Source organism: Morone saxatilis, unplaced genomic scaffold (genome assembly GCF_004916995.1).
Source record: "Morone saxatilis isolate NCDOM2014 unplaced genomic scaffold, NCSU_SB_2.0 Contig3, whole genome shotgun sequence".
In the NCBI taxonomy this organism is placed as follows: domain Eukaryota; kingdom Metazoa; phylum Chordata; class Actinopteri; family Moronidae; genus Morone; species Morone saxatilis.
In genome coordinates, this window is record NW_023339873.1 from 15334294 (window position 1) to 15360380 (window position 26087).

The 26087-nt window shown below is 40.6% G+C and overlaps 4 protein-coding genes across 9 annotated transcripts in view; 2 read left to right on the forward strand and 2 right to left on the reverse strand.

Moving 5' to 3' along the window:
* Positions 1-1882: 1882 nt before the first annotated feature.
* On the reverse strand, positions 1883-11072 carry spint1a (serine peptidase inhibitor, Kunitz type 1 a). Of its 6 annotated transcripts, none has more exons than XM_035674567.1 (10): positions 10252-11071; positions 9595-9764; positions 9229-9370; positions 5874-6041; positions 5263-5310; positions 4913-5041; positions 4725-4775; positions 4381-4551; positions 3240-3296; positions 1883-2958 (listed from the first exon to the last, which is right to left on the reverse strand). In XM_035674567.1, exons 1-10 carry the CDS (start codon positions 10652-10654, stop codon positions 2774-2776), a joined length of 1524 nt encoding a protein of 507 aa, XP_035530460.1. In that variant the 5' UTR covers positions 10655-11071; the 3' UTR covers positions 1883-2773. The 6 variants fall into 6 exon arrangements, with proteins under 6 accessions (XP_035530460.1, XP_035530459.1, XP_035530462.1 ...); XM_035674566.1 differs by having other exon boundaries at positions 4913-5044; XM_035674569.1 differs by having other exon boundaries at positions 9595-9752; positions 10252-11070.
* A 2472-nt stretch (positions 11073-13544) lies between these two features.
* On the forward strand, positions 13545-19898 carry zgc:162989 (uncharacterized protein LOC100037351 homolog). The gene is made up of 2 exons (XM_035673714.1): positions 13545-13975; positions 19794-19898. The coding sequence occupies exons 1-2, from the start codon at positions 13796-13798 to the stop codon at positions 19896-19898; spliced, it is 285 nt and encodes a 94-aa protein (XP_035529607.1). The 5' UTR covers positions 13545-13795.
* A 1057-nt stretch (positions 19899-20955) lies between these two features.
* Positions 20956-25737, reverse strand: zfyve19 (zinc finger, FYVE domain containing 19). Its single transcript, XM_035674233.1, has 11 exons — positions 25500-25737; positions 25282-25403; positions 25138-25191; positions 24887-25053; positions 24630-24772; positions 24388-24496; positions 23981-24199; positions 23734-23810; positions 23427-23528; positions 23173-23324; positions 20956-22939 (listed from the first exon to the last, which is right to left on the reverse strand). Exons 1-11 carry the CDS (start codon positions 25551-25553, stop codon positions 22861-22863), a joined length of 1278 nt encoding a protein of 425 aa, XP_035530126.1. The 5' UTR covers positions 25554-25737; the 3' UTR covers positions 20956-22860.
* A 60-nt stretch (positions 25738-25797) lies between these two features.
* Positions 25798-26087, forward strand: part of bub1bb (BUB1 mitotic checkpoint serine/threonine kinase Bb) — a 4003-nt gene continuing 3713 nt past the window's right edge. The window contains exon 1 of the mRNA XM_035674232.1: positions 25798-25892. The gene's annotated coding sequence lies outside the window, so the exon portion shown is untranslated. The remainder of the gene's footprint in view (positions 25893-26087) is intronic.

Here is a 26087-nt window from a genome sequence, read left to right on the forward strand (position 1 = left end):
GGGAGTAAACAGGCATAATGTTTTTCAGATTGAAGTGTTTTTACTTCCACTCTATAATATATGTATGCAAACCAATGACAGGCTTGTGAAAGGAAATAACAAATTGTCACCCTGCCAGTAACATTTATGGTCAGGTCAGAAGACTGGGGGTCTCACAATGGATGGCTTCAGTGAATCAATTGGGTGGGTGCTAATTTATGTCTGGCTGATTAAATAGAGAGGGGCGCTTTTGCTTTGCACCCCCCCCCCTCTGCTGGCTGTGAAGAAAACAATATGCTGGACGAACGACTATATGCTTTATGCTTTACTGAAAGAGTCAACATAAAGCTCTTATTGTTATTAAAAAGGAGGTCTGAACTTGCTTCTTCCAGTTCGTTGTGCAGCTCGATTGGCTTAAATATATGTTACAAAGCAAGCAATCTTAACGAATCTGAGTAAGACTAATATTTTAGAATCAAGAAATAGTTTATGTGGCCCATATTGATCTAATTTAGCTTCACAATAAGGCTGTCTAGTGTGAGTTGGATGTCTCATGAAATAGTGTCGCCATCTGCTGGTGATAAAGGAAAACGCATCAGTCCAATGTGAAGGAAGCCGTGTCTGAAACAACAATGTTACCAAGATGTTTCTGATGAAGATAATATTCCAGAGAAGGGTGGCACTGCAACTGCATTTATCTGATCAGTATTTGAAAGAGGAACGTGGAGAAAAAAAAGTGTATTACTTATTTAGAAATAGTAAAACTCAAAATATATGATAAATTGATATGTTGTATTGTTGTAAAACTAAATAATAGACCACAGTGGATCACTATGGGACTGCAGTTTAACTTTTAATACAGGTTAAACCTGTGTTTGTCTAGAATAAACTAATATAAAACCCCACTGTTGTGTCCAGTTTAAACTTCACCTGTGGTAGTCTAAACCCAGCTGCTGTGCCCCTACATAGCCATTAGATGTCACTGTATCTCAAGCTTAACTTAAACCTGCTTTGGACATGCTCTATATTTCTACAGCATAAAGTATTTCACCATGTGTCATATCTTATAAAGGCAACACAATAACAAGCATGTTGCATATAATATTAACACTATGTGTCAATCAAGTCCAGTACCTGCAGGTAATGTAGGCAGGTTATTGTTATTTATTATTATTATTGCATTGGGATGAAATGAAATGTATAGAATTAAAACTGCAACTAGACCATCAATGATAAAACATGCAGCAAACATTGTTCCTATAGACTGTTATAGTGGTATTTCAACATTCTTTCTTTCTCAGGGTGTGATATGGGGATTTTTAAACGTGATATAATTTACCAGTAAACTTTAGATTAGACTATTTGTACTGGTTAGTCACACCAGTGTGTAGTGTGGAGGTTTGAAAAACATGTATACTGGAAAAGCTACACCTGAAACTCCTTTAAGTATACCCTAAAGTTAAAACAACAACCTGTATTTATATGGTTTATGAGGAGGATGTGTTACGGTTAAAAAGGGAATTAGCTTCTGAGAAAGGTTGCAAGAAAGTAAAATAAAATTAAACTGTTTGCGTATGTTTTATATCTCTGGTGTGTTTTTAACATTTTTAGCAGACATACAGGCACTTCTGTTTGTTTGTCTCGAATGTGAAAGCGTACATAAAGTTGAGAAACGAGACTCATAAATATCCCAAATATGTCAACATGAGGAAACTGTATTATATAACAAACTGAGGACAACCTGAAATTGCATTCGAGAGAGCGGAAGTCTCTTCTTTTCTGCAGACAGTGGTGTTAGCAGCCTGAAACACACTCAGCTCACAGCTCCGCAGCAAAAAAGTGCAGAAGATTAACAGCTGAGTGAGTCACCAATCACACTGAAGTCAATAAAAACTGAGGCATATTTTGTAAGTCTTGATATTTTTATTTAGTATAAACATCACGATACTGCCACAGAAATCTATATCAGGTCATATGTACAAAGTTTCAAATGTTGACTAATCAACAAGGCGGCTTTATAAAGGCATCAATAAGCATTATTTAAAGTATGCGCTATGCTTGTTCTAAAGACACTTGAAAATTAATTGACAAAATAACCTTCTCACGTAAAATATTACTTTTTGCAAAACTCTAACATTATGTACAACGTTACGTATGCATGTGTAATCCACTGTAACAATGGTGTATGAACAGGATGAAAATGAATCTGACAGAGTGAAGAAGCTTGTGTGGCAGGAGTTCAGAGAGTTGGAGGAATCATCACATAACATTACATATCCACAGAGTTTTCCAGAGCTCAGTTTTAAGAAGACACAAGGAAATCTATACTGATCAGAACAACGTGTACTTATTGACAAAAAGGGGTCTGCTGTTCATTTACAAGAAGAAGCAAGTACAGCAAAGTAGAAAATATTTATGAAATTTAACTGGTCTCATGGGATGATATATATAGCATAAATCTACCTCCGCACTAATGAAAATGCTTCCCTTTTAACCTGAGTACAAACTGATATCCAACAACTCATTTCAACAGGCCACTGCATTAAAATTAAGCTAAAAGTCATATCATTAGACATCACATTAAATCACTGAAGACGTTGTGTCTTCTGCGTACATCACTTACAAAATACATCCACATCAGGACAAACTAAAAACAGATCCCCTCCAGCATTCAAACTCAGCCAACGGACATTGTTTCCTCTCCATCAATCTGAGTTTGTTCAGTGATACGACACAGCTCTGGCAACCAGTGTCATTCACCACCAGGGCGGGGTCAAAGGTGAGGACTGAGGGGTCAGATGGGCTTGGTGGTGCTGTTGTAGACCAGACGCTCTCTGTCCTCAAAAGTGACCGGGGCGGTGTTAACAGGCACACGTTGGTGTTGTGAAGACTTCTTCCTTCCCTTCATGAGGCAGAACACCAGGAGGCCTACTAGGATGAGGATAGCTACACCCAGGAGGGCAGCTATTGCTATAGTACCTGTTAAATTAATTAAAGCACAAGTTGACTTGGTGGCTGGTTGTTTGAAGAAACTACACGAAGGGCAGCAAAGCAGAGAAAGCAGATCACAAAATCAAATGCTGCTCTCAGCAACTCAGTGAACTGGAAAAGTGCGCTGGAGGAGAATGAGGCTTTGACAACATTACTTCACCTTCAAAGAACTGGAAGTCAAAGCTGATGGAGCTGCAAAGTTGTTTTTTGTTGGTAGATTTGAATTTTATTCAGTTAAAAAGCTAAAAAAAAAATGAAGAGTACTATACCTGTCTCAGCTTGAGACACTTCTTCAAATACCCCCTTTCTTGCAAAAATGTCCTTTTCTGAAATAAAGAAAACGACAGGATATAGGCATTTTTTAGACATTTTTATGTGGTACATGACATACAAAACATGCAAAGAGCAACAGTCCGTGCTCCGCTATGAACAATTTTGGCCTTTTGGACAAGGTGACACTGATGTCACCACTCCACCGATTTAACATTATACTGCAAAAGTATCAAAATTGATGCAGCAGAGCAAAAGATTTAGAGTTTTAATGTTTTTAAAAAGACTTTTATTTATAAACCTCTGGACGGACGTGAAAGCTACACAGCTTCTTGAGTCAGAAAAGGATTCATGACAATTTTTTTCAACTAGTAAGTATTCTTTTTGAGAGAAGTACTCCCCAAGACCTGCAGAATTGGGGGAGTTAAGTTGATGGGGTGAGCATGTTGGCCAACAGCTGCCTATTTACACGTCCAACAGTCAGAGTGGCGTAAGCATGCAGTCAGGATACAAAACCAAAAGACGAACTAAAAGACGCTAAAACTGCCAATGCAAACTGCAGAGCTGGGTTTTAATTTTCTGTGGATTTCTCACTACAAGCAACTCAAACCCCATTCCATGTAGTAAAAACTGATTAAAACAGTTCAAGTATTGCATATTACTTATTACATTGCTTTTGCCATATCATCTACTTGGAGCAATGTCTCTTAAAGTGTTTTCTACTTCATACACATAAAAAAGTAGTTTCATATCAGGACATTAAAGCAACAGAACGTTCATTTTCACCCTAACCACAGTTTTTTGTCTAAGTTGTCAACCCCCCGTGAGCTACCACAGGTGATAGGTGGTTAGAAAACAATCTGAGAAAACAGCTAGAAGCTATGAAAAAGTGCTGGTACCACTTTGTGTGCAGCAGTAGACGAGTATGCCGACACAAACAAAAACAATGCATCAACAATAATAAAACAACATAAAACGAATTCATGTGGAAATTCAAATTAAATTAAATTGGAAAATGCAACCATCTTCTCTCAACCCATCTGATGCCTATCATCAATGTGTCTGTGGGAAAGATGGGATGTACATTTTCCAGGATGCAAATATACGTAAAAAGTCCACTGAACGGTAATAACAACTGACCTGTTACCCCACGGCAAACTTTCATACAGTAGTCCTTAGAGTCAAATCTGTTGTCATTTCCTAGGCAGCCACCATAGTTGAAGGGGAAGCAGTCCTGTTGGACGGGGTTGTAGTACCAATTTGTGATACTGTGCCTGCAGCTTCCTGTATCAGGAGCCTCTGTGCAACGCACTGTGAACGACAATAGATGAGCAGGCGGGGTCAGATTGCAGGTAGTAGAGTTTTAACATGGAGCAAGAGTATGTTTTACAATTGCAACTAATTCTAAGTGAATGAAAATCATCATGCCCAAAGGTTTGGAAAGCACAAATCAACAAAAAGAAAAAGACTAAAGTTCAAATCACCTTTTTGTTCATTCACTGGAATCTGCAGCAGAATATGAAACTCGTTGTTCACTAACAGGCATACAGAATACAAGAATTAGCTTTAGCGTCTTTCAAGGAAACAACTTAACAGTGTCTTATCATTGACGGATTTATAATTCCATGAGCCTGTATGGAAATGAAGCCTAGTTTGCATAGTCACTGCTTACACTCATCACATTTCTGCTCATCTGAGCCGTCGCTACATTGTGGGGTTGAGTCGCACTCCAGGCCCGGATCCAAACAGCAGCCATTTGTACAGGTGAACTGCTCTGTGGTACACGCAATGCCACATTTTTCTACTGAGACAAACACAGAGGAAATTATTATCTGAGGTACTGCACCACCACATCAACTGTTGCTTTGATGCAGCTATATTGATACTTTCAGAACACTGTATCAAATGACAGTGTGAAAGGGGTCGCTCATAGTGATCGACCTAAAAGGCCTCATTAGCACAAGTATATTTTGCTTTCTACTTATTCAAAAAAGCAATGACTGTATTAACTTTTTAACCTACCTTGTGGCCCGGGAACTGGCAGACCCCTACCGGCTATAGAAGTTTTTTCTGAAAGAAAAACAACAAAAAAAAGATTAAAATCCAATCGTTTGTTAAAACTGACACATTTATCAGGCAAACGTGTTGTTTACCAAACAAACAGTGGACACTCTAGTAAGTCACTGGCCACGCAAAGAGGTAGATAATTTGGCACACAGCAGACCGTAAAATAAAAATGTGTTGTTTTTACACAGATTAAGCAAAGAAGATATATTATGTTCATCAGTGAGTTTTAGATGTGCTGGTTGGGACATTTTATCTTCAGATAGAGGCATGATTACACCTTGATTACGTAATTTCTCAACAAAGTAAAACTTATGCAACCAGGAAAAGGCGCTAAAGCTACGACTTAACCATGCAACCTTAATATACAGGGTCAAAGTGATGACTTGTATGTTTTTAATATAAACCCTTCAATTAAAAACATACATAAAACTATACATATACCTTATTATGATATATAAGTGTATATGTGTATACAATACTGCCAATCCCCACCCCCCAAAAAAAGAAAGAGAAAAAAATAAAGTGACACCATAGTAAATTCATGTATAAAAGCACAGAGCAGATACCTGAGCCATAGCAGGCGTTGGTGCACTCCTCCTTGGATAGATAGTTGTTGAGATTCTCCCTGCAGCCCCCAAACATGAACTCCTCACATCTCTCTGAGGCAGCATTGTAATGCCAGCGAGGAAAGGCACCGCGACATGGCCCCATCTTCTTTGGAGCCATACAGTGATCTGGTGGCACAAAATAAAGGATCAGGTTTGACTCACAATTAACAATAATCATTTTACTATACTCACTGGGGTTACTTCACAAAAGTATTATATCAAATCTCACTAGTAATATTATCACAGTGGAAATAACAGTTATTTCTCACTGACAAGAATCTATTAAATCTTCATGTGCTTCCAACACTGTTAGAAGTTTGAGAGTTAATGGTTACATTTCTTCCCCCTACAGTAAGGTGGCAAATGGCACCAACACTCTCACCAAGGATTACTGATGGTAACATCTAGTTATAAATGATCAAAGTTGTCTTATGTACACACACACTAATCTTCCTCAGAATCCATCACTCCAAAGGCTGGAAATACTGATTCAATGTGTACCAGATGATCTCACTAGACAATAAACAATGTAACACTTACTGTTTCCAATTCATAAACCAGTTTGACTAACCATTTATAGCTCTGTCTCATATCTGACACCATAAGTGGTGGGCTTTTCTTTTGTACATTGTCCCAACTTCTTACTATAGGTGTCTGTCTCATGAGTAGACAGACACATAATACTGACTTGGGAACCAGATGGCCTCACTAGACACTTGTTCATAGCTTTGTCATATATGTGACCCAGAAGTGGTGGGATTTTCTTTTGCAGCTAACCAGCTTCCTGCTTTCGGTGTCTGTCGCGTGAGTAGACAAGACATATAATTACACATGAGGTTGTCTTGTTTAGAGAAATGCAACTGAGAAAAAGATGGTGTGAGCTGTTGGCATGTGGTTGATAACACTGGTTCTAAGGAACACCTCACCAGAGCGCTCATGTGTAGTACAGCTATTTCAAGTCATTACTGAGAAGATAATCAAAAATTACGTTGGAACTGTGAGCCACACTTTTTTTTCATTACCAATCAGATCACAATGAGTTTACAATGAGTCAAACCATTCGTTATTGTGGTGTAAATGTGGCAGCATTGACATGTAAAGTCCAGATGCACCAATCGCACTCCTGACTATGCTGCGGAGTATCTTGTCATTAAAGACAATGCAGCACAGAAGGATATCAGAGCAAGGCTTAGGATGGCTTGCATTGCCTTTGTTAATCTGGAAGCCAAAGCAGTACAGCCTAAGAACAATGGTCTGATTATACAACAACGCGTGATGACAAATCTGGCCCCAGAAGATTTTAAATTAACTGCTGTTCAAGATGACGAAGGGCAACAGCGTGGTTCTGGAGATCAAACACAGCTGAATCCGATATCTACTGCATGTCTTCAGAATGGGCCAGGATCGATCGGTTGCATTAGGATGGCCTATAGCACAGAATCTGAAGCAACATCGGCCAAAAAAAAAAAACTTGGTGGCGAACTGTCACAGCTGAGTTAAAGGAGTTGCACCTAACATGGGGTGAGGAACAGCATGCGGCACAAGATAGGTCTTGATGTGGAGGCAGATCCTCAAAGTTAAGATAAATTATCAGAGTTGTCTTAAGTACTCAACACACTAATCTTCCTCAGAAGTCATCACTCCAATAAGCTGCAGAATACTGACTTAATGTGAACCAGGTGATCCCACTAGACCCTTCAAATTTCTAATTCATAAACCAGTTTGGTTTCACACATAGGACCAAACTATTAATCATTAGTCAAACTGGTCCTATGTGTGAAACCAGAAGTGGTGGGATTGTCTTTTGTTGTTTGCCCTAACTTCCTACTTTCGTTGTCTATCTCATGAGTAGAGAGCCACATACTTCCAGGAGGCTGTCCTGAATATAGAGAAATGCAAATAAAAAAGACGATGTGTTTCCATAGACAGTGCATGTGGTTACTGAATGCTGATGCAGTATCACCAGACCGCTCATGTACAGCACAGCTATTTCAAGACATTACAAAGAAGTTCACCGGCTACAACTGTAAGCTACACTTTCATTACCAATGCTATCATATCACAATGGGTTTAGATGCTATTCAATCCATTCATTGTTGTGGTGTAAATGTGGCAGCATTGACATGTAGAACTGCCATGCCCATTCCACTGAAGCAGGTTCCTAACACAATTCATGACACAAGCCAAGTTAATAAGTGACTGAATCACTGAATGGTTAAAAGTCTTTTCTTGTCCTTTAAGTATTCAATAAACCAACAACCTTCAAACACAGCCATGGGGAAAGAAAGCTATAAAACATAATCACTTTTAATCAAGAGGATCAGAGTCTTCTTGTTTGTGTAACTCAAGCTGAAACCAGACTGACAGGTTTCATTGAATCGGGGGTGGAGAGAGTGGGACGGTGACAGGTGAGCAGTTAAAACCACGCCAACTGCACTCCTCAGTTCCGTTTTCCCAAGAAACTACAAACATATATATGTAGTGCCAAGAACACTTCACTGCGGCTTTCTATGTTGTGTTTGAAGGAAAGGGACGTTGGAGCGATACTAGATGTAAGGGATGCCAGGGATAATATTTAACAAACCGCCTTTCCACGATAAGGAAATAACTAGTTCCATATTTCAGAGCAGTTTCCCCCGTATAAAAGCCGAATCCGGTTTAATCTTCTTATAACATGAGCTTTTATCTCTCTTCCTCCTCTTTATCTTCATGCTGTTTCGTCATTCAGTCCCCAGGAATTAGGCGAGCATGCCTTGACAGGTTTGATCACAACTAACATGGAACAGCTTGTGACAAATGCCAAACAATAGGTTTGAAAAAAGGAAAACTTCTGCAATTCTTCTCGAAACAGCACACCTGTCGCAGCCTGTTGGGAAATTTATACTTTGAGTTTTAAATGTGAAAAAAAAACCCTGACATACTGATAATTTGAATAAAAGAAATGAAAAAACAATGATTTCAGGACCAGACATGAGGACCAAAGGGCATCAGCCTTTTTTTCTACCTGTGTCCCAACAATAAACACAAGGCAGGTGACGCTGAATAAGCCAAAGGAAATGTCAACAAATACAGTGTACACATGACTCATGTTTACCACTGAAACTCATTTCTTCTACCAGATACCCCCTTGAGTCTCTATTTGCAGTGAAACGAACTAAACTACAGCAGCCAATTCTGATATTAGATTTTATTTACAAGCTGAGGTTTGCAATGGGATATAATGTGCAACTTTTGGCCTACAGGATGAAAATAATGTCCTGTGTAAATGAATATGTTCAGAGGCTTCGGGATTAACTTCAGTCTAGATACTCACGCTCAGACTGCTCAGGAGTAAGGACCAGGACGGTGATCTTGGTTGAGTCTGACTGACCAATGGTGTCTATGACGGTCAGCTGGAACTTGTACACCCCAGATGTCAGATTGGACACGACAATCTGGTCTTCAAAGCTGGTTTTCTACAAGGCAGGGCAAAAGAGTTATCTCATTACCCACAAATGTGACCTGTGCCACTAGATTTTCAATTAAGTGACAGGCACAGATAAATAACATTACAGCAGACATTTAAAAGGAATATCAGGCACGCGAATACTTCAGGAGGATTCTTTTATTTTATTTCCCCAAACTGCATTTTCAGAAAGAACTGTGGTGAGATCAGGTTCACATTGTCTCTTTTACTCACCTCCATGACAGCATAAGGATATTTGGTGAGCATCTGCCATTGGAAGGATGTAATCCCATTGTCATCATTGCTCTCTATGCCATTCAGTGTCACTGCATCCTGAGGCTGGACCACCCGATCCGGTCCTCCGTTGGCCACTGGAGGACGGTCAGATTCCTCTGGAGAGAGACCTTGGGATCAGTTTATATCACATGTATACAGTTATTTGTGGATAGGTGGGAAAAAACTATTTCTGGTCCAAGACAGTTGGAACAGAAACCTGAACCAGGGGCCACAATGACATGGCGTGTGTGAACATGCTGAATTGAAGATTTCTGCCCTAAATGTGTGGCCTTAAATATCCTGACTACAAACAGCGTTTTAACAGAAACCACATAAATATTACGTTAAATTTTGTTAAATGTTATAATTTAGGCACACAAAATTAAAGTTTCTCCTAGGAAATGGGCCCAAAAATATCTATTTTAACTTCTATGTCCACATAGACCTGTAACACCTTCAGTTCTTTAGACAGTAACAAAAGTAACCACTGCGACACTATGCAGATCCTATCAACAGAGGGCCCAATCTGTGATATGCATCTTCACATGGAGCTATTGGATTAAATGCAAATGTATTCCTGACTTCAAGAATATGTTAGAAGAGTTTTGGTCTTACTTGGGGGTTCATCCAGGTAACTGTCATAAACCGAGTCCAGGATGTAATTGATGTATCCCTTCTTCCTGACAAAGCGGCACACGTACTTCTTCTTGTACAGACAATCAAACAGAAAGCAGGATTTCACCGAGCCTTCGTCGGCTCCTCTTTCCATGAAGGCGACATTGCACTTCGGCTCTTTACAGCAGGCGGCCACGCAGTCCCTGTAACGATCCAATTTGGGCGACGAAATGAACGTCGCTCCGTCTTTCACAGACTCATCTGCATCAAGGATGAAATCCTCCCGACCTTTATGGAACTGGGCTAAGCATTCCTGTCCGACCTGGCAGCGAGTGGACTCCAGCAGAGACATTAGGAGCAGGACCGCCAACGCTCCCAAATGTCCTTTAAGGAGTGAGTTCATTTTTCCCCAAAAGTCCCGTGTTAATATATATTTAAACTAAAATAAAAATCTAAATCTCCCCTGTAACGACGGTGAATTTGATAGAGAATAGAAATGCCGCTTTTTATTTTAAATAAAGTGGACTTCTTCCAGGAGTGTTTAGGCCGCAAAAGAGGCAAAACAAGTTTGCTTCTTCTCACAAGTCAGCCTTCAGTACAAGTGACATGAACGTAGCTCCTGACTTCCTGCTGCGCATCCAGAAATGGTGTCAAAAAATATCCCACAAAGGTCCCAGACACAACTCCGAAACTCTCACAAGAGATTTTGCCGTTTGATGTCGATAAAAACCCGAACAAACGACGACATTGCCCCGGTGACTCACCTGAGAGATACAGGAAGTGAAATTCCACCCTTGAGATGCCACTCCCTTCTGTTACATGACTGCACACACACCGAGGACGGAGCTCTGTGTGTGTGTGTGTGTGTGTGTGTGTGTGTGTGTGTGTGTGTGTGTGTGTGTGTGTGTGTGTGTGTGTGTGAATGGAAGAGCATCACCGTGTATAATATTGAAGTGGTCTCATATTGTGACAGGAAATGTGAGCTTTAATAGAGTTAGCTGCTTTCACATTCTTCTCTTTTATTCTCCGTCTTTTCAGCTTCATACATTCAGAAGATGTCGGCCAGAGTGTGTATGCTTTTTGTGGTGGTTTTTCTGTGGGATTAACTTAATCTGAAGCATTTAAGAACCCTGATTTTGGAAAATGTTAGGCTATATAAATAGCCTACTTAGACTAAGAAACATAGTTTTTTTTTATTTATCAGTTCAAAAGAAACAATTCTAACAATACTATCTCTTTTATTTTGTCCATATTGGTGAGATTTTGAGTTAACTCTTGTTGTGTGCCCCTGTAACAACAGTGGTTTACCAACCTCTATGAGCAATGATTTCTCCTAATTTTGATTTCCCCATGAAAAGGTCATCCTGTCTACAGTCCTGAGCAAATAACACAACAAAAAGGTATACAGCTAGAGGACAATAAGAATCTTTATAGGATACGTCAGAATCAGCTTTATTGGCCAAGTATGTGTACACATAGGAACAGCATAAAAAGACCAACATCATCAATAAGGTAAAAAATAAAAAATAAAATAGTTATACAAATCTGGCACATAACATCTGGTGGTAATGTGACAGAACTGTATCATAGAAACAAATATGTTAAACAAGAAATAAAGAGTGGGTAAGGTTCATCTTTCAAATTCACATGCAAGCTTCAGTCCAGAAGGTGGCAGTATGATCCCATCTACAGCAGCTCAGGGTCAGCAGTTTAGTTTCATTTTTTTGTGTAACATTGTGAAACATGTGTTTTGGCTCATTCATTCTTGCATACAGCATCATCATTAACATTACTTACCATTTAAACTCATGGGACTCCAAACCCTCTTTTCACAACTGTAGTGATACTGAGATAATTGTTAAGTGTTGAGTCATCTAATTATAGTATGTGATGAGTCATAAAGCCTCACATGAAGTTCTCAACAAGGTGTGAGGCAGTAAGTGGTCACCCAAATTATGCAATTTAGATGAATTGGTTTGGTGATTTAGACTGAATCATAATTCCAACCTAATTAGGCCATTGATTAATTGAGTTTTGGAAAAACAAAAAAAGTTTCCACAAACTACAGTTTCCTGACAATGAGATCTTACATCTTAATCCAACATTGAAGATAAAGCTCATTTTACTGCCTCTACTTAGAAAGCGTTACCTAGCCAGGTCCGAGGTGAGAAGGCCTTACACAGGACTCCGGTCCATGTCCCCCCTGCCCACGCCCCTCCTTTTTTTTCCTTTGACAACCTGACGGTGCAGAACCAAGCAGCATAAGACGAGATGAATGAATTTGTTTGCCCGGAAAGGTGAGCTGCTGAAGGCACTTAATAATTCAGTGTTTGTAACAGACGGTGCATCAGTGGGTGAACACGCGCAGCTATGGCTGATTGATAGTCCCTGCCAAAACAAAAAACTGAACCCCATTATTCATATCGTAATAGGATCTGTGGAAACTCTGCAGCTCTGTTGTCTCTGTTGTCTCAACTTTAATAATTTGGCACTGGCAGGTACAACTATGAATTTTTGACCTTGGCTTATGTGCCACTGTTGATATTTGGCTTCACAAACATTGGTTGGTTTCAAGACTTTTATTTGACATTTGACTTCTAAACAGCCATAAACAGTGCTCCCCTACTCATCCATTATTTATGGGTGCGTAACTGAGGATGCCAATTTGACTTCAAGGCTTATTAAACGTACACCTGATAATGCCTGTTATAAAGGACAAGGCAGCTATCACACTAGAGGAACCCTGGCTCACCTGTCAGGGGGACCCAGCTATTGTTGGACGTGTTTGTGAACACAAGAGCCCTTAGCATGTCAAACCCCTTTGACTGTGTGCAGATAAATACTTTAGATACTCTAACTGAGTGAATATAAGGAAAATATCTGTTGGTTGGTATGTTTCTGATGACAAATCATGATCAGAGTTAAAACCAAACTTATTTCTGTATTTTGTGATGGCAGAAAGACACATATACAGCATATTTTGAGCCACAGTTATATTCCTAACTTGATTGCTGTGGTTGCCTCCTCACCCATTCACCAGTTTTTATCGCAGTAATTGACCTATGCTCTTCCACCTGTTATAACACAGAAGAGAGCAAAAAGCAAACATACACCCTATAAGGCATGTGCGCACACACAAATGCACACACACACACAGACACACACACACAAATGCATGCACACAAACACACACACGCACAGAGGCATATCTCATTACCATCCTTCTGATAGTGCAGCCAGTGGGTGTTGCAAGAGGAGGAGGGAAGGAGAGCAAGACAGTGAGCTTTAGAGAAAGAGAGAGAGAGAGAGAGAGAGAGGACAAGGACAGGCGGAGCAGAGCTAGTGTTATAGAGAGAGGGAGAGCACGAACACTCAACAAGATAACAGGAGATACGCGTGGGAACAGCAGCCCACAGGAAACGCAAAGATAGAGATAGAGCAGGGGAGCCGGTGTGCACAAAACCAACGTGTCAGAGCCTGTGGGTCTGTCTGTGTGTGCGTGAGCACAGTGTGTTTCCACGGTTCTCCTGAGGCCGTGGTAGCCATGGCGTCAGAGCCTAGCACCCAGTCCAGGGTGATGTTCCAGGCGGCGAACAAAACAGAGGAGCCGGCGCACCGCAAGCTGGGGAAGCTGACAGTCAAATACAACCGCAAGGACCTGCAGAGGAGGCTGGATATCGAAGAGTGGATCGACGGGCAGCTGCACCTGCTGTTTGACTGTGAGGTAGGGTAGGGCTTGCTCACACAGACACACACACACACACACACGCTGAGGGGGATATGAGGGGAAGGAGCAAGGGAGGCATTGAGCTGCTCATAGTGGTGGGCTATCCATCATGTGAGAGATTACAGCAACCTGAAAGAGGAGTGGGTGGGGAGGCAACTAGCTTTTGCCTCATGGCTGCAATTTCAGGCACACAAGCTCTCATGTGTGTCATCAACCTGACTACAGAACATGAAGAGGATGCACCAAAACAATATTCCAGTAAATGACTGATAAAGCAATAAAGAAGTACCAGATAAAGTAATAAAAACAAGTTATGGACCTGGATATACTGTTTTTATGTCCTGCTATTATGGTGTCATCTAGGACATTATGTCATCATTTTACTGTCTGTGTGTGCCCCCTCGCTCTGTCTCTCTCACATTCTTCTGGACAAATTCACTTTTTAAGTATGCATAATAAAAACTACACACTTAGATAGCCCCTATATATTGCCCTCCATCCAAGATCTGCAGTTTACATGAACACAATATGTGTTGTAAAAAGGTGTAATGTGAAAAGGTGTGCTCATTATTTCCATAGTGTGCCTAATTTATGGCCTCATTGCATAGATGGTAATGTCTAATATATACAGGATATTATACTGAGACATCAGCCAGCTCTTTCTCTCTCTCTCTCTCTCTCACACACACACACACACAGCAACCTTCATAACTCCACTCCTGTACTGCGGGATACAATCCAATTATGTCAGAGGCTCCATATTGATTTGCTTGGCATTCTCTGAGGGGAAACCATGGCAACAGATGTCTCATCGCCCACATGAGGCAGCATGGCAGAGTGGAATTAGGGGTGTCTGTTTGGGAGCACAAGCTTCCTAATGACGATGCAGATCAGATGACAACACCGCCTCCGTTTCCTGCTGGAGAAAGCAGAGACAAACTGTTTCTCATTTAATTTTTGAACCACATGGAGACCCTTGGCTGCAGACGGCCTGTAGCCACCTCTCTGTCTGGCATCCCCTTACACTGCCAGGGAGCCCTTTGCATAATGGCAGTACTAATGCTGCAGAACGTGAGCATGCATCCACATCCATCTGACTGGCTGGCAGACGGGGCAGGTAGTTCTTTACAGCAAATCTAGTGATAGCCAACTAGTATCTCCAGTTATCTCTCCTCATCTTTTTCTACACCAGTAAATAGGAAGGGTTAACCGCAGTTAGTTTCATTTTAAAACCCTTTAGTCAGAGCTGAGCGCTAGGAACATTGTGCTCATCACAATACTTATTTTATGAGCTTCATTCCATTCACATCCCAAGCCTTCTTCCCTGTGGTAATATATGATAATATGCTTGTAAAGCTGAGGGTGGAATAAATCACATTAGTGGAAACCAGGACATGTGGATAACAAAAACAGACTTCCTCTGTGTACTCTTTTGATCTTGTCCCAGAAACATACAATTATCTCCCGTTTGCAGCACTTGCCCTTTATGTTCTGGTTCTAACATAATCCAACGTAAGAATAAATGTACAGACAGAGGATGTGCATGTTTCCCCAACAAACTTAATGATGGGATCTCTGTATCTGACGAGACGGTGACAGAAAGCAATAACACTAGAAATGTCTTTGATTTAATCACGATAGTGCCTGACACCATTAACCATTGTTAACCGAAACTCTTCTTCTATCAAATTGTTCTAAGAATAGTCTATGTCCTTCCTATATGAAAATAAAGGCTTTCCTTTCCAGGTGGGAAGGACTGGATATTTGCATTAGCTACTTATGTGGAATTAGTCGTGGCCTGTCCATGTGCACTGGCCAGTGTAATGAATTTTGCATGGGCTCAGGGGAAGGTTACTCTGTTGGTTCTCCGAGTCTTCCGCGTGGAAGCATTTACCATCAGTCCCCTGTGTCACCAGCTGAATTATTTAGCCACATTTCTAATTCATACAAGTGCTGCCTCGGTCTGGAGTGTCCGCCTTCATTGCAAACTTCACACCTTTTGAGAAATAATAAACTTTAAAAAGGTGTGAAAAAAGCTCTCAGATAGACTTGTTGAGCAATGTTGAAGCTTCTGTGTATATAATAACCGAGGAACCCAGATCAGTGTTTTCCCCACTGCCACTAAACTATAGGGACTTTTCAGCAAATGTCAGTTTTATTTTAATTAATAGACTACAGGACAGTAAATACAATTTCCACTGACAAAGGGTTAATTTATTTACAACTTGATATATTGTAAACATTATATTTAACAAGTTTTCATTTAGTAATTGTCCTGCTCTTATATAACTTGACAAGAGGATCTTTATACTCTGTTTGCCCTCTTTAAACTGTGTCATGCATATTCTGATCTGTGGGCAGCTCGTGCCTCTGACAGGAAAAGGGAAGGGTCTGATAAGTTAACACATGGCGACATCTTCTCAGAACAGCTGGACTTCCTGGGCATGGTTTCCTTCACAGTATAACAGCAAAACACAGTGTGTGTAAACCATACTGCGTTTTATGTTGATGTTTTGTTGTAATCATTTCTAAAATGTAGAACGGTACAGTAATCTAACTGTAAGCAGATCAACAAAAACATTTAAAGGAATAGTTCCACATTTTGTGAAATATACTTATTAGCTCCCTGGTCCAAAATCGACCACTCATATCTGTCTATTAATATGAAGCCACATTCATAGCTTAGCATAACAGGGTGGCAACGAGGGAAACAGCTAGCCTGGCCTATGCTAAGTTAAGTTAACTGGCTGCTCGGTGTTTATATTATGTATGTTAGCATATTTGGTGTTCATATATGAGTTTATGTCCCAGAATGTAAGGCTACAAGCCTAACACATTATAACCACAATATTAAAGAACAGTAAAACAAACCAACAAGACCCAACAACACAGGTCACAGAATCATAAAAGTCAAAAGCAAGTGTCTTACATGAACATCTACAGCCAATTTTATGGTAATATGGCTTTTAGATTTCTTGTTTTAAAAGTTGGTACGTTGACCTAAGGGTGGGGCTACAGGTTATATAATGACCAGATGAACTGACATCCTTTCATAGGGAAGTGTGCTCAGTAAACTTCATGATAATCCGTCCATTATTATTTACTATATACTAAGTGGAGCCCGATGTGAGGTGATAGAGTAAAGGTCAATGGGTCACTACAGTACAACACCCTGAGTAAATCAATCCTCAACCTGCTCAAAAGAGTTTGTTCTGGACTTCACACTGGAAATGTTCTCCTGGTGGTGGACACCCATGGTCCTCATCGCCCATGAATATCCAGTATATGCTTTTTTTCAATATACCTTGCAAAGGTCAAGCACACATTTTGACCTGAGGGTTGCCCTGGATGACAGGTCAGGGGGTCAACAAAATCTTTAGGACCCATTCACTGGGGGCCATTAATATCAATACTCCATTCCATGACAACCTTGCTCGTAGCAAATCTCCCTCTGGTCAAAAGCAATTTTAGTGACCTTTATTTATAAAGCACAACCCTAAACAAAAGGGATTAAATGAAACAGTACCACTCAAGAAGTGCAACAAGACAAATAACTCAAGTACTTGTGGTAATCAAAATAAATAAAAAATGTAAAAAAAGAATGAATAAACATTCAAATGACCAGGCTGCTACTGAGACGTCCTGACAGGAAAAAACAGGTCACCTTATGAACACTGATGAAACTTTCCTGATTCAGAATTATACAATTCAGTGGAGGTCACCTTATGTTGACAAAATCCGACTGCTATTTAGACTGCATCTGTATTGCCTGTAAAAACTGCAATCCTCTGAGAACCACTTTGATATTCATGAACTCCAGTATTAGTGCCAACATTCATTTTAGCTTCAGTCTATTGCTTTTAACTTCAAAAAGTGCTGCCGAGACATTTCTGCTCGGAGGCCTCATTAAAATGCCATTTTCCTCTGACAATGATGGTAACTCTCAACAAGCTGAAAATTGCGACTGCGTATATGAAATACAAAAGGTACTGGAAGGGTCATGGCATTTCTTCATGTAAATGCACACGTTCCTCTCATTTATATTCAGCTGTGCTCCGATTTAAGCTCAAAAGGTATATCCTTGTTCATACTCATCACTAATGCAGTACTCAGGAAGGTTTCATTTTCACATTCATCCTTTACCTACTGAACATGTCACTAGATAGTCCTTTAAGGTTCCGGGCAATATTGTGAATATATTATTAATCCTTGTTTATTGCAAGTAAGTGCTTCTAAGATCAACCAAACATTAGTGTATATATCAGCTTATTATAGCAATATTATATAGCAAATCTGGTTAGTAACAAAATGTATAGTTGGATGCTAAGAGGGTGAAGAGAATACACCTAATTTCCCAGCAGACATGACAATAAAGCTTTGAAATAACTACTCACATTCATTAGGTGGGCTGCTCTAGTATCATGTTAGCTCTGCACTACTGGCAGACTGTAGATGCAAGCTAAAGCTGCATGTAAAGGGAAAAAAGAAAACAATGGTTACTACAAAAATGTAACCTTATATACAGTATACTAAGACAAAGAGTCTGAAGTATTTGGCCTAACCAACTGACGCACAAAATATAAACCAAAAAGCACAACACAACCACCCACAGCCGAGCTGGTAAAGTGAAGCCCACACAGCACACAAATCCAGTACAGCCTGGACAAAGCCCTGCATGTTGTCCTGCAGACATCAGCAGAATCACACGGGGGTCCAAACTGGCAGCATGTATCAATTAGAGGGGGCACAGGGGACTGAAGGTGGGCCCATCTATTCCGCCACTCAGCACTTCCACATTGATTAGCACTCTCCTCACCCAGAAAGCTGTGCGAGCCCCATCTTCACCAGCCATGAAAACTCCCCAACCGGAAAATATTCCTCTTAAAAAGAGGCCCCACTTGTCAAATTTGAGTGTACACCTGCTGACTCTAGATATCTTAGTGTTCAGGGTTCCTCCAGTGAGCACCAATGAGTTCATTCCCTGTGAAAATGTAGCTAAAAGGTGTGGATAAGAGCTTGTGATATGAATTGATTACTCTGCTGTATTTGCTTTTTATAACTGGAGACTCTGTGCCCTTTTTTTACAGTCTTTACATTAGTTTGGAAAAAATCTTTCATTGTGCTGCCAGCTAGTTAAGGCTAAGGGTTTGCATGGATTGAATCCAGTTCATGTATATGTATTTTAATTCAGGTATATATACATTGTGGGACAACCTAGCTTAGAGGAATATATTCTTTAGAAAACATTTCAACTGGAAATAATCTCTCAGTTATAGCTGAGCTAAATACTATCTGGGTAAACCATCCATGAAATCTGATGATGGCACAAGGCAAGTGAGCCTGGGAGCCCTTTTGCCTTCATGCCTCAGTGCTCTTCAGCTTTGCTTATTTGTACAGCACTTCATCAATCACATCATTGTTATGGGAAATTATTAAGGAAGTGTTTATTCTTATTCCAACAATACAGCCAACACTATAAAAATCAGATAATTGCCTACTGATAAAAGTACAGTGTCAACTCTTGACAATTCAACAGCCTATATACAGTACAACAGCGGCAACGATTTCATTACTGTGCTGAAATGAAACCCCTGCCATGTTGCATCACATTATGGATCATATCTTACACTTTCTTTTCCTTCTGAATGACTTTGCTCAGTGGTGTGGATAGTCTTACCACTGTATGTGAAAGGATGGCAAGAAGCCCACATTATACAAGAGCCTTTGTAGCATGCAGAAATACAAGTGTGGGCAATATAATAATAGAGAAATATTAACCATAGAGCCTAACTTTTGTTTCTCAATGCTTTTACAGGAGGAAGAGATTCCAGAGTTAGAGATTGACATAGATGAGCTCCTGGAGCTGACAGACGAGGGGCAGAGAACCCGGCTGCAGGTAATATTGTGCAAGTTAGCTTAAAAACAATAACATTATTCACACTGCATTATATACTCAGTAATGTATTGCTTAGATGAACTGGTTCTTCACAAAGAAACAATTCTGTGGTATCCAGGAGAGAGCGAAAAGTGGTTCAGGTCTCAGGAACTAATTTATAAGCTTTGTGAGACACGAGCGCTTCTTTCTCCTAAAATGATGGCAACTCGATTAAAAAATACCGAGTTAAGCACATCATACATCTAAATTCTGCAAATTTGTCTCGCGATAATAGATTAAACCAAGGCCCCACTTATATCAGACGCTCTTTGGTAGGTATCCATGTGTGACCAATGAGAGAGTTCCACCTGACAAAAAGGGTTGAGACAATGTTTTTAGGTGCATATCCCGCCATATGCTTTGGTTTTCTTAGTGGAGCCAACTTGTGTTTTTTGTGTCTCTCTTCTTGTTCATCATCTGCTTTTTTGTTGTATTGTGTTATGTATGATGACTGAGTATGAACCCCAATAAATTATATTTGTTGTCTAGTCTCTAACTTACCCGTCAAGAGCAGAGAGGCAAGCACAGCAAGCACAGCGTCAAGGAATCAAAAGCTGTGTTTGGCTCCACAGTTTGTGTGGAGAAGACTAATAAGTGTATACATTAGATGCACGTACCTGTGGTTTGGATCTTGTTCCGTTGTGCTTAAGCCCCTGTAAAAATGACATTACATGCCAAGACCACCTCGAGAAGATAGTCAATCAATTGTCTTCATCTGTCCTACCTAGTAGCGTTTTTATATCCACACGTGGACCTGCCTTCTTATTCTACGCCGCACACCAACTTAACATAAGGCTAGCACAAAATGTCCTATGAGCACCAGGTCGCGTGTTATGGGACCAGAAAGTTGCACACAAAAATCAATACCCCTACACAGAGTAGCACTAACATAAAGAATTGAGACAATGTGGAGCCTCTTATCCTCCCATCCGTTATCTGTTTGGATGCCTGTATGTGCGGTTCACACATTTGTGGGACTCTTTCTGCCCTCTGCCCCCTCCTGGGGTCAGCAACATTCTAACACCACAGCAGTCAGGTTTTAAATGGATTTTTTTTATTATTATTTCATTTTAATTTATGGACTGCTATAACATTTTGTCTCCCATAAACATACCAATAATGCACATGTGATTAAAGCTGTACTGACTGTATTACTCAGATGGACTGTTTTGTTTATGTACGACTGTACATTTTCGGTTGCCTATTTATGTACATAAATATTTTTTGTTCTGATAACAGTGTTGTATGTCCAAATAAAATTGAACATTTTCAAGACAAGGCTGTTCATGAATTATAAAAAAAATGGTTACACCTGATTTTCAACAAAGTGACAGACCGACAGTACCGTATCATCGGGTATTATTCATTTAACACATACAAATAAATATTGACATGTCCATTACACCTATCCATTTAAAGTACCAATTAAACTATCATGTTATTGTCCTTTATTACTGCTCTAAAACACCCTTAAAGAATGATTATGTCCTACTGTCCAGAGACAACTACAAGGCCTTACTGTAGCACAGCTGTCAGCACATCATTCCCAGAATACAAGCTTCTGTTTTCTGGCGTACACTTTTCAACAGTGTGATGGAAACAAAGGACACGTTGACATGTCTGGTCTAGGAGTAAACACAGTGAAATCAGCAGCAGGAAGGTCCATTAAGTATGCATCCATTATCCTCATCCATTTCCTGTCTGTGGTGTGTGTCTGACATGGCCAGAAAAGGCAAACACAGTAACGGCCTCAATGCAAACCTTAATGGAGCGAGCCCCCAGAGGAGAGTGTAATTATGGCTTCTCCTCAGTTAGCTTGACAGTAATGCATACTGATGAAACTGCACTCTGGCCTTCCGTCTGTCACATATAGAGGGTCTTTCGGCCGAGAGTTCCATTACAGTAATTTGCTTGGTTTACCCCCCACTTACACGTTTGCTTCTCTTCTATCACGCAGAGGCCATCCATATTGTAAGACTACGCTTTTGACAAGACCTGCCAGCCGGGGACATTTCATCCAAGTGATGAAAAAAAGGCTTTAGTGTTAAAAATATAACTAAAAAGAAGTGTTCCCTAAAGACGTGACACAGCGCCTAACACTTTTGCATCCTTTATAATAAAATTACACGCAAGGACGAGAAAGGCAATACTCGTGTCGGACTTGCAGCCAAACATAGATTACAAGAGTGACTGCAGTGCCTGCCAAAAGAAAACAAAGCCCTCAGTAATCCTTTTATACTGACTCCTCTGTACTTCTTCAGTCCAGAGCTGACAGCAGTCTGGGATTGTACATCATCCCAGATGAGCTCATGATGTGTCTGCTTTCTGCATGTGATGTCAAAATAAAAAAAAAAGTGTGTAAAGTGCATCTAAGATAAGCCTTTGTTGCCTTTGGGAAGTAGGACAAGTGACATAAAAAAAACCTTACAGTTTCTTATTCATGGGACAGTTTAAAACTTTTCTGTGTGCAGAAGCTGTGCTGTGTTTTGCTAAAATACCAACACTGTTTAGCAGCCTCTGCGAGATTTACATACATCTATTTTTATACATTACAGAAAAAAATAGGAGCTATGTTTTTCATATTATACAAGTTGTATTACATTTACATTAAGGTGTATGTCTATTTTCTAGTCTTTGCTTTGCCATAAATGTTACAGCTCGTTTTTGATTTGTTCAGTTCATTTGAAGCCCTGTTAGCAGTTACAGAAAGCAGATGCTGCTCCTCCTGTGGTCTACTTAGATGCATATTTGTAGCCACTTTGGGCAAATTGGATAAAGTGAGGTTAAGATTAAGGGTTCTGGCTTTCTTTAGATAATAGGTAGTGTTTAAATCTTTTGAGACACTGTTTTATTAACACTAATAGGTCACTTAAGTCTAAAGCACAAGTCTAACAGCGAGGACTGACCAGAGCCTGATAAGGCAAACACCTACAGCACACTCTCACTATCATGTCTTCCTCTTCTTCTTTGGTGCAGTGTAGTTAGTGGTGCGATGCTCCATCCTGTCATATTTATCATGGCCTTCCCTAGGGAGATAATGGAGAGTGGATTGATAATTCATCAAACTAAATACTTTATATTCATGCTGCTTAACAGTATGTCAGCAGCCTGCCTACAATTTATCTGGGCCATGGTATGCATTCCAAATCACAACCATCTTTGTTGAGCATCAGAGCAAAGATTCCCATGCAAAGCTCTACTGTGAGACAAAGACAAGAATTATGATTGCACTTATTATAAAGAATGTATTTTAGGCTACCTAAAGCAGCGGTTGCAGTATAGGTCTCCATCACAGGTGTGACAACGAAGGGTGGCGTCTTGGTTACAGATGCAGCACCATGGAAGCTCTTCTTCATCACTATCTGATGGCTGATGTGCAACAGCAGCCGGTGAAATCCTACTCTTTGGAGCCTGGGTCACACATCATATCAACAAGGGATTACATGTCACATGTTATTCTCGCTACTAGCTTGAAGTATGTATGAAATTGTATTCTTGGCTGTTGATTAGTACCGGTTTCTTAGATGTTTTTTTCTTTTCTGTGTTCTTGGGTCCACTCTGTTCTAATGGTATGTTGTAGCCACTGGCTTCATCCAAAGCAGCCTCTTCAGACAGCTGGAACAAAAATAAGAAATACGAGATTTTTCAGAACACGTCCTCCAATGCACAATACAAATTATTAAAACGGCAAAATAGCAGCCCCTTGTGGCCTCTCGCACTGGTCCAGATTAGTTCACAATCAATCTTTATGGGTGTGATATGCAGTCAGGAGTAATGGATTTACTACTACATTAAAGTATGAACTTTATTTTGCACAGACCTGTTTCAACACTCTCATCACAGCTTCCTCCTCAGTCTCCTCATCACTGTCAGGATGCTGAAAATCCTCCATAGTGACTAGAAGTGACATGACAAATACAACAATGACAGGTTTCTCCAAGACATTTACACTTCTGTTATGTCCACAGTGTTTACAGTCATCATATTTTCTGCCTTCCTAATGTGAAATTAAGGATAACAGACTAGTTTAATGAAGTGGTACACCAAGCTTTTTGTGTATGATGTACCTTTGTCTGGGTCCTGCCCCTTCAGCTGCGCCAGCCTCTTGGCCATGTGGAGGACTTGATCCTGGGAATGGTGCTCCTTCCTCAGCTCTTCCATGGCCTCCTCCAGCAGATGGGCCTTCTCTGTCTCCAGCTGCTTGACCGAATCCTGGTTCTCCTCCAAATTCTCATCCAATGCTCCCCCCTCCCCCTTGTTGAGATCATTCATACGGCCATCCACACCTGCAGAGGGATTAATAGGTTTGAGTATATTTAGGATGTTCTTCTATCTAAAATATCTGAACAAAGTCATATTTTGGTGTCAAATACAGTTGTGATATATTATTACGATTGCATAAGACTGTGATATGAGCGCATCATTAATTATTAATTGAATGTGGGAGAAATCAAGGAGACAAGCAACATCTTACTGCATTCAGGATTTGATTGTTGGTTGTCTATGGCAACTTCCTCAGTCATCTGAGTAATCAGATCATTGGCTTGTTCAGTCTGAGTCCTGTTATCTGGAGGCTGGTGCACCTGTACAGATGAACAGCTATTTAGCATACAGTTCCTTATAAATAGCCTTAACTACTTTAAGTGGTCCATGAGCCACATTATAAGGCCCTACATTGTAAGATGATACAAATAAGTAGGAAGGAGTTTTGCTCACAGGTGGAGGAGCTTGAGATGGTGGAAGCTGACCCCGTAGAGCTGCCAGACGGTCCTCCATCTCCCCTGTGGAAGGCACTGGCCGGCTGGGGGCTTTCAGAGCAGCAAGACGAGACTCAAGCTCTTTCTCAGACGGGATAGACTCTGGAGAAGGGGTAAAAAGGTTACAATGGCTTTTGCCTAGAGAAAATGATATTCTTGCTGTTTGCTTGTCAGATTAAATCAAAATGGTAGCTGTTAGAAATCTAATTTCATTACTTGGCGCAGTGTCCTCCTTTAGCTTTTGAAGTCTTTCAGCAATAGCCTGATCTTCTTTACTCAGGCCTTTGGTTGGTAGATGGCCTGCTTTGCTGTTTCTATTGCCTCCATGTGCAAAAGGCTGCGTCGACTGTGCCTGCTGTTTGGCCTCAAGTGCAGCGACCCGTCTATGGAAGAAACATGAACTTTAGATATCCTGAAACTGCTGTGTTGACAAAGTGTCCTTATTTCAAATCTGATCCTATACTGACTTTTTGTAATTTTCAGGAGGAGACCATTTTCCAGCATTGTTCGGAGGTTCCCCACTAAAAATAGAAACATGCAGATTATCAAGAATGCTTATTAATACTAATTAATAACCACAATTATATTCATTTGCATTGTTTGACCTTTACCTTGTCAGATTAGCATGGCACTGTTTGCAGACCTTCTGCTGGGTGTTGCCACAGCGAGGCACCACAGCACTGAAAGTCAAACAGCTGGAGCAGAAGGAGCGGCCGCAGCTCTTACAGCCCAGCTGTGAGGATATTGAAGCGTAAATCACATCGTTTGCTTTCCTTCAAACCTCCAGTGTGTATAGCTATGTGACAGATATTAGCCAGCATGGTCTTACCTCCTTCTTGAAGAGGCTGAACTTCGATGCACAACAATAACATCGGTTGTCCATGTCGACACGTGTAGAGAGTCATGAGCCAGGGAATTAGGATTGGCTAATATTGCTCTAGCTGGTAAAAATCCAAAATCAAACCGACTGTAAGAACAATGATTTGGCAGCTAGCTACCTATTTCAACCTTTCAACGTTGCTACAATCAAAACAGGAACCATCCCGGAAGAGGCGGTGTGACGTCGATTTGCGTTTTCCTGTTTCTGGTTCGTCCAATCAGCGTTCTCCAAATCCTCTCGCGGTCCTCGTTCAAAACACAGAGGCGACCGTTCTGACGGGAAACGTTGTCGCCGTAGAAATCTGCAAAAAGGACGAAAAGGACAAAAAGGAGGCTCAGAGCGGTATGAAAACTCACCTGGTTGTAGATCGACGGTTTTATTGTAACGTGTGACCGCTGCATGTCGCTAATATAGCGAACAACGAGCGATTGAGCTAAAGCGAGTGTTAGCTAGCTGGTGCGTTAGCTCCCGCACGTCGTGCACTCATTAAGAAAAAACGTCCCAACGTTAACAAACACTGGAGACACCACAGCTGTC

Excerpts from the sequence above, each read along its gene's own strand:
- spint1a (XM_035674566.1), bottom strand. The coding sequence starts at position 10,654 with ATGAACTCACTCCTTAAAGGACATTTGGGAGCGTTGGCGGTCCTGCTC. Across the intron at positions 9,765-10,251 it reads TTACCTGGATGAACCCCCAA|GTCTCTCTCCAGAGGAATCT; the intron begins GTAAGACCAAAA and ends ACTGATCCCAAG. Across the intron at positions 4,552-4,724 it reads TCCAGTGAATGAACAAAAAG|TGCGTTGCACAGAGGCTCCT; the intron begins GTGATTTGAACT and ends TGTCGTTCACAG.
- zgc:162989 (XM_035673714.1), top strand. The coding sequence starts at position 13,796 with ATGGCGTCAGAGCCTAGCACCCAGTCCAGGGTGATGTTCCAGGCGGCG. Across the intron at positions 13,976-19,793 it reads ACCTGCTGTTTGACTGTGAG|GAGGAAGAGATTCCAGAGTT; the intron begins GTAGGGTAGGGC and ends ATGCTTTTACAG.
- zfyve19 (XM_035674233.1), bottom strand. The coding sequence starts at position 25,553 with ATGGACAACCGATGTTATTGTTGTGCATCGAAGTTCAGCCTCTTCAAG. Across the intron at positions 25,404-25,499 it reads TCAGCCTCTTCAAGAAGGAG|CTGGGCTGTAAGAGCTGCGG; the intron begins GTAAGACCATGC and ends ATATCCTCACAG. Across the intron at positions 23,811-23,980 it reads GGGGCAGGACCCAGACAAAG|TCACTATGGAGGATTTTCAG; the intron begins GTACATCATACA and ends TGTCACTTCTAG.